At 38.8% G+C, this 13,802-nt stretch overlaps 1 protein-coding gene across 1 annotated transcript; it reads right to left on the bottom strand.

Annotated features, from left to right (window-relative positions):
- Positions 1-38: 38 nt before the first annotated feature.
- On the bottom strand, positions 39-13,760 carry LOC143299540 (complex I assembly factor TIMMDC1, mitochondrial-like). Its single transcript, XM_076612812.1, has 7 exons — positions 13,278-13,760; positions 5,060-5,225; positions 4,141-4,229; positions 3,490-3,557; positions 2,339-2,417; positions 1,844-1,945; positions 39-398 (listed from the first exon to the last, which is right to left on the bottom strand). Exons 1-7 carry the CDS (start codon positions 13,685-13,687, stop codon positions 344-346), a joined length of 969 nt encoding a protein of 322 aa, XP_076468927.1. The 5' UTR covers positions 13,688-13,760; the 3' UTR covers positions 39-343.
- Between the last annotated feature and the right edge of the window lie 42 nt (positions 13,761-13,802).

The raw sequence follows: 13,802 nt of genomic DNA, 5'->3' as shown, positions 1-13,802 counted from the left end.
ATAATGCTGGCCAGTGTACAAGGAAACCATGCACGCAATGCAGCAAATAAACAGTGATGATCACAAGTGATGAGGTTTTATTGATATTAATACTCACAAATAACTAATCAAATTTCAAACATCAGTATACACACACACACACACACACACACACACATTCACTCACACACAGCAAAAGTACTTCCATTTTATACATACATTCATACACACCCACACCCAACAATGCACATACATACATGTACATTCTCTCATACAGCCACATATTAAACCTGTCAATTCTTTTTCCAGCACAACTCTAAGCCAGCATCACATGATCCAAAACACCACCAAGCTCCAGTCCAGGCTATGCAGTTTCCACTGCTGGAACATCTGGTAATTTGCCTTTCAGCTGGAACAGCCTGCACAGAAAAAGACAGCTCAATTTAAATCCTATGTGTTGTTCATTTTCTTGCAGAAAATCAGTTCTGTTCACATGGGTGGGGGTATTTCCATATATTACGGATTTCCACATTCGTACTTTAACAAAAAAATTGTTTCTCTCTTTTGTTTTAGTTCAGTATTGTTACACTCACATTGGCTGGCCATCTTGTTCAGGACAACTGTCATGTATGTAATCTCCAAAATGCGTTTCGTAATCAATGAAAAAGAATCTAATAAAATGTCTATTGTAAAGTGCAATGGGGTCATGAGAAATATTGCGGGAGGGGAGGGGGTGGGGTAGTACATAAAAGGTACAAACATAAACTGAAAATTGTATATGAATATAAATACAGTAGAATTTCAGGCACATATCCATATTCATGTACATAAGTATGTGTGCATGCGCACTCTCACTAAGTAAGTGTGCATGCGCACTCACACGTGTGCACACACACAGCATAATTATGAATGCATTTGCTCACTTCAGTAGGCACTGCACATTACACATTATATATGGACAGGACTGATGAAAAGATCTATGGGCAAATGGTTGTTGATTGTACAATGCTCTTTTATACTTTTTGGGTTGGTTTAAGAGACCGGGCATTGACTGCTAGTGGTGAAGCCGTTGGTTTGTGGTCCTAACACTTCTGTACTGACAACCCAGGGGAGCATCTCAGAAGATTCACAAAACATTGACATCAACGTCAAAAAAAGTACATGGCTTCTGAAATACATCTGTGAGAGCACAGGAACAGAAGTCATGATGGCTGCCGTAAAAAGAGGGCACTAGTCAGGGGGGCAAAGGGAGGTTACCTACTTCCGAGAGGTTATCAGCCGTAGCTACTTTCGTTTTCTCCGCATAGGCAGATAGTAGTTTGCACAGGACAGGAATGTCAGACCCCTGCCGGATCTGCACTAGTGGGTCACATTAAGTATGTTACTTAAACGTAATTTTAGGTAGAAAATTTCTTTGTGTAAATATATAATAAGTTATTGGAATGTCCTTAGTCTTTAAAAATGTTCTAATCATAAATAATAAAAAAGTTTAAAATAATGGGTTGGTACTGAAGGAAGAAGCAGTTAATGAGGTGTGTGTGTGTGTGTGTGTGTGTGTGTGTTGTATGTGCATAATTGTGCGTGTGTAATTAAAAAGAGAGAGCCTAATCTTAAAAACTGATTTGCACTTGGGATGGGCTGGGAATGGGTGGCTTCAGACTTGTGCAGTGTCCAGTTCTTGGGATTTACTATCAAGAGTTTTACATGTGTGTGAGTACATGCGAGTGTGTGTGTGTAAGGTGGGGGTTGGGGGTGGGGAGGTAAAATTCACATATAAGGAAGTAAATCAAATAAACCAAATAAACTAACAAATAAAAATTTAAATACAGACAGAGAAAGAGGAAAAAGAAAAGCAGAGCCTGACTTTTCCCTTTCCAGCTCCTTCTGTATCTGCCAGTAGTGGCGCTGCTCCTGTGTTTCATTCAGCGCCGTCATCGCCCCCATGGCCACAAACCCCATAAAGCACCTGGTGATGCAACACATAACACTGCTGATGTTTTGTGCAAAGAAATAACATGTCTCTCCTCTCCAAATAAATATAAAAAAGAAAAGAAATTCTGAATTGCTAGGAAACGACACCATTGCTGACATTAACAAATAAACAACAAACCTCCACTCTTAAGAATAAAGAATAAGTTAAGAAAAAAAAGACAATGAAATAACACTTTCCAAGAAATAACATTGCTGACATGCACAAAGAAATAACAAGCCTCCTTTGAAAATAAAGATAAAAAGCAAGTGAATAAGAAACTAAATTCACAATTGAGAAGAAGTAACACCATTGCTGACATGTACAAAGAAACAAGTCTGTACTCTAAGAATAAAAAAATTCATCTGATACAACCAGCTGGTTACTTACCCCATAACAATACCCAAGCCAGTGCTTACGACACAGGCTTTAAGTCCCATGTTGACTTTCAGCAAACCCATGGTTATTCCTGATCATACAAAAATGATATCAATATATTAATGACAGAACAAATTATAGTGTGAAAAAAATGTAAAAAAGAATGGCAGCAAACCCATAGTTCATCCAGATCATGCATAAGAAATGAAAAAGAATAATTCTAATAACAGAACAAATAAACGAAGAAAGGTGGGATAGAGGGGCAGGGGGGTTAACTCATTCATCCCAAAACCCAAGCAATGCTTTGGCATCAAACTATTTTTTTTTTCCTTTAAAACAGTTTCCATGTTCCTATAACTGCAAGAAAAGGGAACAAACTTAAGTTCTACAACATTTCTGTATTTGACCACATGTGTCCATTTGGAGAATATTTCCCGCATTTTCCCCCCATCAGTATGGCAGGGCAGCCTGTTAAGGCTGTAAACACCCCAGGGTTGAAAGGGTTAAAAACAAGGGAAGAAATGCAAAGGGGAAAGACAGCAAGGTTAGGAAAAGTGGAAAACAACCAATCAATGTATGAACATAAGCAATTTCTTAATCAATTATTATGTCATACAATTATCAGTATATCACACAACAAAGTTACTAGTAAATGCCTCATTATTTGACCTCCCCACATTCAGAGCAATGGAAGTCTGTTCATACTTACATGGTAGGAGCAATGAGGAGAGAAGTAGTCAGTTATTTCATTGAAGGAGAAAACAGTGACAAAATGATCTTCTGAAGTGCAAATCATGGGATTGCCTTCAATTGCACACCACCAAATACAACAGAAAACAAAAAACACTTCAGTTTATGATCAGTGCAAGATCAGCTTTTTTAACCTGATCATTTCGTAATCTGTGTTTAATTGACACTGTATCAGTGTGTGCTAATTTTCATATTTAAATTAACATAAATTTTCAAATGAAAAGTACTACTTTGAAAAATGAAGGACTGGAAGAAGCAAGTGCATATACCATCTCACATTGTCTTCACAAACAACTTTTAACTGTCAGAAAAATAGTTTGAAACAGATAATCAGAATGAACCACATTAATTTTCATCATTTTTGTGGAGTGGTGCAAGGAAGGATTTACATTTACTGCCATTGTAGATCCTACCTGCTCCGGCTCCATACTCCCATGCTGAACTCTTGTTGCGATACACTGCAATGGACTGAGAAATTCCCCTGTTGCAACAGATACATGCACAGATGTTAGTAGTTACTGATAAGTGATTGTGTCAACTGAAGAACTGAAACCTTTACCTTTATATTTCATCACAGTACTCTACTGTAAAGACATGGTTAAAGTGCTAGTTTTGTTCAACTTCTTAACCCTTTCAGTGCCGAGCCTATTTTATGCTCAGTGACAACTATCTGCCAAGTGATGTTTGGTCATGGAGGGCAGTAATTAAAATTCAAAAAATTCTAGCATGCAAACTACTATACGTTTCTGAAAGGAAAATCAGTTACAACGATTTATCTTGAATAAAATGATTCTGAGATAGAGTGATTCCTATAATGATGCAAACAGAAATTTCCACCCTGTGTCACTTTTTTGCACATCCTTTTTTGCAGACCCAATGGGGATGGAAATTTCTGTCTTGGGTCACAAAAGGAGTTAATCTATATGACTTGTGCACACAAACAAGGACACAGTCAAAGCATACTGGTACATTATCACTGATATTGATATTTAAATTAATCTGTTCAGAACTGCTGCTTCTTATGAAATCTGACAACAGTGAATGCAGGGAGACCTGGGACTCACAGAAAAGCTGCAGAGAAGAGGGAGACCCTCAGTGCCCACTTGGCTCCTTCCTTCATGCTGAACAGGAAGATCGCATCCTGCATTCGGCGCTGTAAACAGACACAAAGTACTGTAGACAGCCATCATGAAATGACCAACAGTGCTAGAATGCTTGGTACTAGATGAAAACATGACTGTTTCCCATGAATTTCTGTGGCTGTGCACATTGTTTTCTGTTAAAATCATAAGTGAGAGAGCGAATGTGAGTAAGTCGTTGACTGAGCAGATCTTCCATTTTAAAGGGAAATAATTCTGGGCCAAAAAAACTATTCCAATCAATGTGTGTGTGTGTGTGTGTGTGTGTGTGTGTGTGTGTGTGTGTGTGTGTGTGGTGTGTGTGTGTGTGTGTGTGTGTGTGTGTGTGATCTCTCTTACACACCCACCTGCACCTTGTCAGCAAAAGTGTGCAACACACACACACACACACACACACACACACACACACATGCACACACACACACACACGCACATGCACACACACACACAAACACACACAAACACGCGCACACACACACACACACACACACAGTGACACACACACATACATGGTGACACTCTTTCTCCTTAACACTCAAGGGTTAGCGAAAATGATTTTAACTTCTACCCATTCTTGATAAACACAAATACAGTTCTCCTGTTACATAGTTTTAAAGTAAGTGGGTCATCCTGTGAAGGCAATAGCCAAAACATTTTGCAAACAAAAAAAATCTTCAAACTAATAATATGAAATAAAACTTTCAAAATATAATACAACATATGTTTAATTCAACACATTCGAAACATCCAGCAGAAACTGAGGAAATATGACCAACATTTGATGAAGCTAGGCTCTCTCTCGCTCTCTCGCTCTCCCTCTCTCTCTCCCCACCCCCTCACTCACAAAAGCCTGAAAGCGTGTCTTGAAGACGGTGGCTCTGTTGCGCTCAATGAAGTCCTGCTTTGCCTGGCGACCTGCCAGCGTGGCCATCACCAGAAAGGTGCCTCCTGCAGACTGTACCGTCACCTGGTACATGAACTTGGCCTCTGGGCTCCACTGGCCCATGTGGCTGTTCAACAGAATTAATAATAACGATAATGCTGGCAATGAAAATAAATAATAATAAATCATTTCTATATTTCTAATAAATCATTTTTACATTTCTTCATATGGTGCATGGAGGCGCTGTGGCAGAATGAGTTAAGTGTTGGACTTCGGATCCAGTGTGATCAGGATTCAAGGCCCTATTTCTGCACATGCACAGTGTTGTGTCCTTTGGAAAGGCACTTTACTCATTTTTCTCACTCCACCTGAGTGTGAATGGGAACCCGCCTGCGGTTGGGGAAAGTTGAATCGGCGGAAGAAGAGGACTGGATCCCACCTTCCTGTGCCAAGCCCTCAACATAGTTGATGTGAATTTACTACCCAACAGGCAGTAAAAGGCTGTAGGTCCTTTAACCTTTTCTTTTGATATAAAGCATAATCTTGTATGCACCTCAATATGCTCTGCATACTCCACAGAGTAATAATAATGATAATAAAAATCATGTTGAAACTTGAATCATTTTCATATTTTCTCACATAGTGCATAATCTTTGTGTAATGCAACTCAATTTCATGTGTAAAAAGGGACCACTGGCACCTGGATGAGTGTGAGAAGCTGAAAGACTTGGTTTCAGATTTTCTTCAAAACGATGACATCAACACTCTGACCTCATCCCTACTTCACGTGCCTCTGACTTTCATCAGACCCTTTGGCCCCTTGTCACTGACCCCGTGCCTGATGGACCCCGACTCCCTGCCTCCAGCAGCGACAGGCGACATGAACGTGTCGGATACCCAAGGACAGTCTTCCACCGGAACAACCTTAGACAAGATGTCTTCACCACCTGTTTCATTCCCACCAGCAACCATGTCGACCAGTGACAGCCATGCCATACTGCCCTATGTCTACACACCTTCACACATCGTCCTGCACCCCCCTACCCCTTCTCCCCCCCCTGGTGCAATCACCTCCTCCCTCTGCGGATCCCAAACCAACACCACCCACCACCACCCCTGTTGGGAGGAAACGCAAAAAAATTCGAAGGCGCACTCTGTGTTTCAACCAAAGACTCAGCAAAGTGTCACCGATCCTGCTGAACTCTTACAAACAACAGTTCAATGAACTAAGAGAAGTTGTTGACGGTTTGATGACCTCGCAGAATGACACTCAAGAATCATTTCTCTCACAAATCGAAGATGCCAAAACCACTACTAAAAACGAACTAAAAATCATTATAAAAAATAAAATGTGTCACATTTTCTCAAGAATTGACGATCTAGAAGTCAGAATGTCACAATTAAAAGAATCAATTGAAATGATTACCAAAAGCAACCAATCTCTGAAATCCAGGGTTGGAAATCTTCATTCCGAACTAAAGGACATGGCATCTAGACCTACAGCGGTCGACACAGGCACACAGTGTGATATCCAGGAACCAACTTCAGAGTATAAGCAAAGTACTGAAGTCATTGCTGTCTCTGATAGCAGTCAGTCAGTCTCTCCTGCCGCCAGTCCTCAAACTGTGGATGAGAAACGTGTTGGTTTTACCACCCAGGATGGCGATGCAGTGCCAGAGCAACCCTCCAGTCTCCATGGCAGCATCAACAAACCCACGACGATCAGTGCTACCGCCACTCACCCAGCCATGTCCCCAACAACTGATGGTCAGCCGGACGACCACGGTACCAGGCCCGTGGAATCATGTGACAGCACAACACCCGTCTCCGACCTGAAGAACTCACTGCCACAGTCCCAAAATTCTGAGGACGACCCAACTACTCCATCCCTGTAAGGAACTACTTCGCCCCTTTAATTGAACAGACAATCCGTGGTCAGATTACTGTGACATCTCAAGGTTTTCTGGTGACACAAAGCATGAAAAAGATATTTCCTCTCGTGAAACCAACAATAATCTTTCACCATATGAAGTGTTTCATGACATCTCAGTGAATGAGCATGCAACAGCATTGCTCATTGGTGATTCAACTATCAAACACCTGGATGTTAAGAGATTAGCACTACGCTCCTACAATATGCATAAGATTTGTATTCTGGGTATGTCTACCTTAGACTTAGAACGATGGTTATCTCACCAGCCAACTTACAGTAAGATTAAAGCCCTCATTATACACGTAGGTGTCAACGACTGTCCTTCAGGACAAGTTTCTGTTGAACAGTGGGTGGGGATATCAAAAATCTGCTGTGAAATTTTCCGTTTTTCTAAGACAGCCTTCAGTTCTTTAGTACCAGCTAAAGGCAGACATAATCTAAACATTACCATTTTCCCTTCCAATAGAAACCTTTTAAAGCATGTCAAATGACTGGTACTACTTTAATTGACAACACCGACTCTTTCATCACAACATCTGGTGCCCCAAAGCTTGCAATGTACCAGGATTTGATGCACCCCAGTTTCAAAGGTACTGCCTTGCTCGCTTCCAAAGTGAAGCACACTGTCATCAACTGGCTGGCGGACACACTTCCAGCCCACACAGACTTTCAGGCAGAACACGATGTGTCCAGGGATCAGCAGCAGACCAGCCACAGGACATGAGAACTTCGGTCCAGGTCTGGTGTTGGTGATGCCGGACTGAGACAGGAGACCAGTCGCTTTATGAGAACAGATCAGAAATTGATCACAATAGTGCACAGACTGTTCCTGTCAACACGAATCATGATTCGCAAAACTATGCCCTCCATACTGCCAGTGTACAAAATCCCTACCCCCATCAGTCCTTTGATCCCCATGCCTCCTGTGATAATGCCTGTCAGTTGGCAGCAACGTGCATTGCATGTCCCCCATAACAGTCAAGACCATCTGACATCAACCCAGCATTTCAGCTATGCTCGTGCTACTGCCCCGTTTGCCCAGCGTCAACAGGAGTATCGTGATGGTCCTGTTCATGGAAACTACCCTCCTTCAGTCTGTTCCATGGACCACTTCCCTCCCTTAGTTCACCATCACTCCCGGCCTTCTGTGACCGACCCCACATTCCCCCCTCACCCACAGGTCAGACCATCCCATGCCAGTGTGGATAGACATGTGGCCAGTCCCCATCCCCAACAATCTGTCCACAGTAATCCAGTGGCCTCTCGTTTCCCACCAGACATAAACCCAACCCCAACCCCACAGCCCGCAGACATGAACCAGCAATACTTGTATTTGTTAAACATGGTCACATCACAAATGCTAAACATGCAACAGCCTTATTAGTTTTGTTTAGTGTAGCATGTGTGTGTGTGAATGCATGCGCTAGCGCTCACGTGTGCATTTGTGTATGTTTGAGTACAAATGTACGCGTTGTGTATAGCAGGTTTGCCTGACTCGGCTGTTTCCGGTTAAATTCTATATTGGTAGTAACCTTTGGATTGACTGTGACGAATATTTTTGTGATTGTCTGCAATAGAAAGCAGGCCTATCTGGAATAACTTTATTCTTTTCTTTGAACTTAATACATTTTCTGTTTGTTTTCTTGTTCGATAATTCCAAAGTATATTCACATTTGCTGTTGGTGTAGGGTTTCTTCTTCGTCGTGCATCTTAAGCATTACTGTGTTGATTATCATAGTCACTGTAGCATTTCACTGTCATTGAGGTCGATTTTCATTCTCTTTTTCATACTTCCTTGTTTATGTGTTTCGGTCACTGACCGCCCCTCTGTCTTACACTTATTCATCTTGTTCTTTTGTCAGTATATATGTTATACATTTTGCTTGTATTACTTCTCTTGTGCTTGTTTGTGTCATTTGTATATGTCATTTGATTATCCTAGCCTTTGCGCTGTCTTCTGAAGTGTGACACTGTCCTACAGCTTGAGCTTATTGATTTGATTCATATGTTTGATTTTGATTTTGTTATTGTTGTTGTTGTCTACTATTTTAGAAATCCCGAAAATTTATTGTTTCAATATGTCAGAAGAATGTAATCCGTGGCTAAAATGTGAAGGACTTAGAGCAGGTCATCTCAATATTAATCATATAATTAACAAAATAACTGAAATACCGCTTATCTTAGAAAACTCAGGGAAAAACTTTCATTTATTAGGATTTTCTGAATCTCATTTGTCTAGCCATATAACAAATAACGATATTTCAATTCCAGGATACTACATCATTCGCAAAGATCCAATGCAAAGTAGAGAAACCGGAATCATTTTGTATATTCACCAATCAGTTAGATTTAGAAGAGTTCAATTCTTAGAACAGCAAGAAGTAGAAACAATTTGGATAGAAATTCAGCTTAAATTTAATAAACCAATATTTGTATGTTTTCTTTATAGAAACCCAGCTAAGCACACTGACTGGATAGACCGATTTTGTTTAATGATGGAAAAAGCCTATTACAAATCCAATGATATTATGTTATTAGGAGATTTTAATACTGATTTGTTTAAAGTAAGTAACCATTGGAAACTAACATTTGAATCATTTGGCCTCACGCAATTGATAAATTCACCCACACAAATCACTGATTTCTCCAGCATGCTAACTGATCACATTTATGTTACTAATTCAGTAAGTATCATAGAGACTAATGTTCCTGTTTTTGGTTGTAGTGACCATTTTCCAGTTTGTTCTACTTAAAATACCCAAATTAAACCACAAAACTGTTGTTTTTAGAAATGTTTCAAAATTTGACAGTGAAACCTTCCTCTCTGATCTTTTGAATTCATCGTTAAATGACGTTTATCAGTATACAAATCCCACTCAGGCCTTTGTCGTATGGTATAACATTTTTTATAGTATCTATAATAAGCATGCCCCTCTCCAGATCAAAAGAGTCAAGCATAAGATAAAACCCCCTTGGCTGACAAAAGAAATACAAAATGAAATATATCAAAGAGATTATTTGTTAAAAAATGGCTTCCGTGAAGATTTTAAAAAACAAAGAAACAAAGTGACTTCTCTCATACAAGCTGAGAAAAAGAAATATTTTCTAAATCTAATTAATAAAAAGAAAGACAGCAAAACAATATGGAAAGCTATTCATAGACTGACAAATAAAAATAATCACTGTTTCAAATTCGACTATAGATATTTCTGCTAATACATTGAACCTTCACTTTTCTACAGTGGCCAATCAAATTATCCAGAATGATAGATCAATCAATAATAAGCTAGAAGAGTTACAGAAATACTGCCAAGGAAAAAATATCCACTCAAAACTTGATATTAGTGCTATAGATGTTCACAACGTTTTCACATCTCTTGGACAACTGAAACAGACAGCCACCCGTGGAACCGATGGAATTGACAGAAGAATTCTAAGACTGTCAGCGCCAGTAATTTCTGAAACTCTCACTTATATCTATAACCTTTGTCTTGATAAAAACTGTTTCCTTAGTGCTCTTAAAGAAGCAAAAATCATACCTTTATACAAATCAGGAAACAATACTGATCCATCTAATTATAGACCCATTTCGATTCTGTCAATACTCTCAAACTCAAAGCCACTAAAACAACACATCAATAAGTGCCTTCTCTCCCATTTAAACAAATATGATCTTATACACTCAAACCAGTCAGGATTCAGAAAAAATCACTCTTGTCAGACAGCTCTTACAAATTTAATCGATAAATGGTATTCCAATAAAACACTAAATGATTTACTGGCGTTCTTTTTGTTGATTTCCCGAAAGCTTTTGAGGTTATTAATCATGACCTCCTCCTTAAGAAACTAACACACTACAGATTATCAAACAGCACATTGTTACTGATTTCATCCTTTCTTTCAAACAAACAACAAGTAGCATCTTTCAATACACAAACCTCTATTTTTCTTCCCAACAAGTTTGGTGTCCCCCAAGGTTCAGTCCTTGGCCCTCTATTATTTTCCTTATACATAAATGATCTACCTTTATTCTTAAAAACACACTGCGAAATTTTTGCTGACAACACAACTTTAGATACAAGTAATTCTAATGCTCACCAGGTTTATATTACTATGCAAGAAAACATTAACCTTCTTGTTAAATGGACTAAATTTAACCATATGGCTCTTCATCCTAATAAAACTAAATTCATGATGATAACCACTAGGCAAAAACGTCAAAAACTAACTGAAAATTTACCTGTCCTTTATGTTGCTGACGTAAAAATTGAAGAAGTTGTTAATCATAAGGTTCTGGGAATAACAATCGACAATAACCTATCTTGGTCAAAACACATAGAAAGTCTAACCAAAACCATTGCTTCGATGTTATATCAGTTGAAAAAAATGAAAAATTTCCTACATACATGCTAGAAAATTATTCTTTTACTCATACATTCAATTCAATATTGACTACGCTTCCACTCTTTGGGATTCAGCAAGCAATAATTTACTAAAACCGTTGATTAGTATTCATAAAAGAGCCGTAAAACTTACCACTGACAAATCTTCAACATTGACAGAAACTGATTATAAACAAATAGGCATCCTTCCACTTAAGGCTAAACTATTATACAATAAAGGACTGTTCATGCACAAAATCCTTCATGGCAACGCTCCACCCTATCTGACAAATATGTTTAGTTTTAATAATTATCGACACTCACATAAGATAAACCTTCCATTTACTACTATCTTTTTATGTAAATCAAGCCTTGCATATTCAGGGGGGTGGTTATGGAATCATATCCCAGAAACTTTAAAAACGGAATCAAATTTTCAAAAATTCAAATCTAACTTACTAATATACCTAATGAATCTTTCCACCTCTTTATCCTAAAATGTACTGATTATGTTCCAATGTCAGTGATATTTTTATGAATAAAGAAAATGAAGTTTGCTTTTGATTCACCACCCATGTCCTGTCTCTGTCAGTCTATCTCTCCTTTTTTTTCTTTTTTTTTCCTCCTTAATGATTTGATCTCTTTAATCATAGTCTGTCGTGTCGTGCTTAATTAGGTAATGTGCATGCTTTCATTTATGCCTTTTATTTTCATATATAATTGTGTGTGTGTGTGTGTGTGTGTGTGTGTGTGTGTGTGTGTGTGTGTGTGTGTGTGTGTGTGTGTGTGTGTTTGCCTTTTTTTTCTTCTTCTTCTTCTTTGCCCTTGAGGGCTGGATGTAAAAAAGCAGCTGTGCTTATTCCACTACCCTCGTTAAATAAAAATTTGTTTCGTTTCGTTTCGTGTACATCACTTAATTGTAATAACAATAAAAATCATAATGAATCATCTTTATATTTCGTTATATAGTGCATAATCTTGATGTAAATGCAACTCAATACCATACTCCACTAGATAACAATAATAACAATAAAAATCACACACAGTAGACACACAGTAGACACACAGATATATATATATATATATATATATATGTATATATCCACACAAAGTGCAAAATCTTTGTGTAATGCAACCCAATACCCTATACACACCCCACTCGCACAATTCATGCAATATACGCACTTACACCACTCATAAACAGCAGTCTGATCACATAGCCTATAAGTATAACATTGCTAAGGCAATCACAAAAAGTGAAACACATCATCCTGACAATGGACATTGATGCATTTGACATGACCTTTGTAAATTTTCTGATTAAAATTTACAAGTTCTAATTCAAACTGCAAAGCTTAAAAGTTCTGTTCATGCCAGTTCAATTTTACCTCAAAACCTACAGTCTGGCTCAAAGAATAAGGAATGAATAAATCATAAATGATTAAAAGATGTTATAATCTTACCATGATCTATGCAAATTAACATTTCATGATGGTCTACTTCAGAATTTGGTACAGTGGTAAGCTCACATTTTTATCTGCAGGGTTCTTCTGACATTTTGTTTAGCTTTTAAAGACTTGCAGAATTAAAACTGAACTGAAAGTCACCAAATCATGTTTGGTAATTTTTATATTATATGTGGGTGTAAGTTTGAGCTTTGAAGGAGTCAGATGTTAAAAACAAACAAAAACAAAACACTTTAAGTTTAAGCTTTTGTTTAAAACTGTTGGATTTGGAAGTGGATGACTTGCCATCATTTGATCACGTCACTGTGTAGCAAGTGTCAGATACACATGTGTAAGCTCTAAACATCATCCTGTAAACATCTGACATGACCACGGACGTACAAAAACACTCCACTCACTCTTTCGCGAACATCTTGATGAGTCTGTCTTTTCCCGTCTCTTTGGCCAGGTAGTTTTGGATTTCCATCTCGCTGATGACAATGCCAGAGCGAGTGGCATCCATTTGCTTCAAGCTCTCTTTGGCTCGCTCCATCCTGTCTGTTGCTGTTGGTGTCGGTTGGTTCGTTTCGCACGATGCTCTCCATGGTGAAAATAACTTCCACAGTGAAAACGAGTCTTTTGATGGGATTGAGCTAATCTGGCTTCGTTCTTCATGTGTGGAGCTTGTGTTCGACGAAGCTGAGGACAAATCGCACACAGTCTTTTGAGAATAATTGGAGAAGGGTGACGTGGATCGTGGAGAAAGAAAGCTATAATGCTTGACGCATCTATTCACTTGGTCTGTGTTCATCCTGTTATTACCCAACATGATCAAATACACATTCCAGTCACTGTCAGTGAACAGGTTAGCAGACGCAACCTTGAGGGTCTTCCTACCGGAAGTCGGCAGGGGGATTCCTTTCACTGCAAAGCCTTCTTCCACA

Source organism: Babylonia areolata, chromosome 25, assembly GCF_041734735.1.
Source record: "Babylonia areolata isolate BAREFJ2019XMU chromosome 25, ASM4173473v1, whole genome shotgun sequence".
Taxonomy (NCBI): domain Eukaryota; kingdom Metazoa; phylum Mollusca; class Gastropoda; order Neogastropoda; family Buccinidae; genus Babylonia; species Babylonia areolata.
The sequence above is the reverse complement of the archived record's forward strand: the minus strand, read 5'-3'. Positions and strand labels throughout refer to the sequence as shown.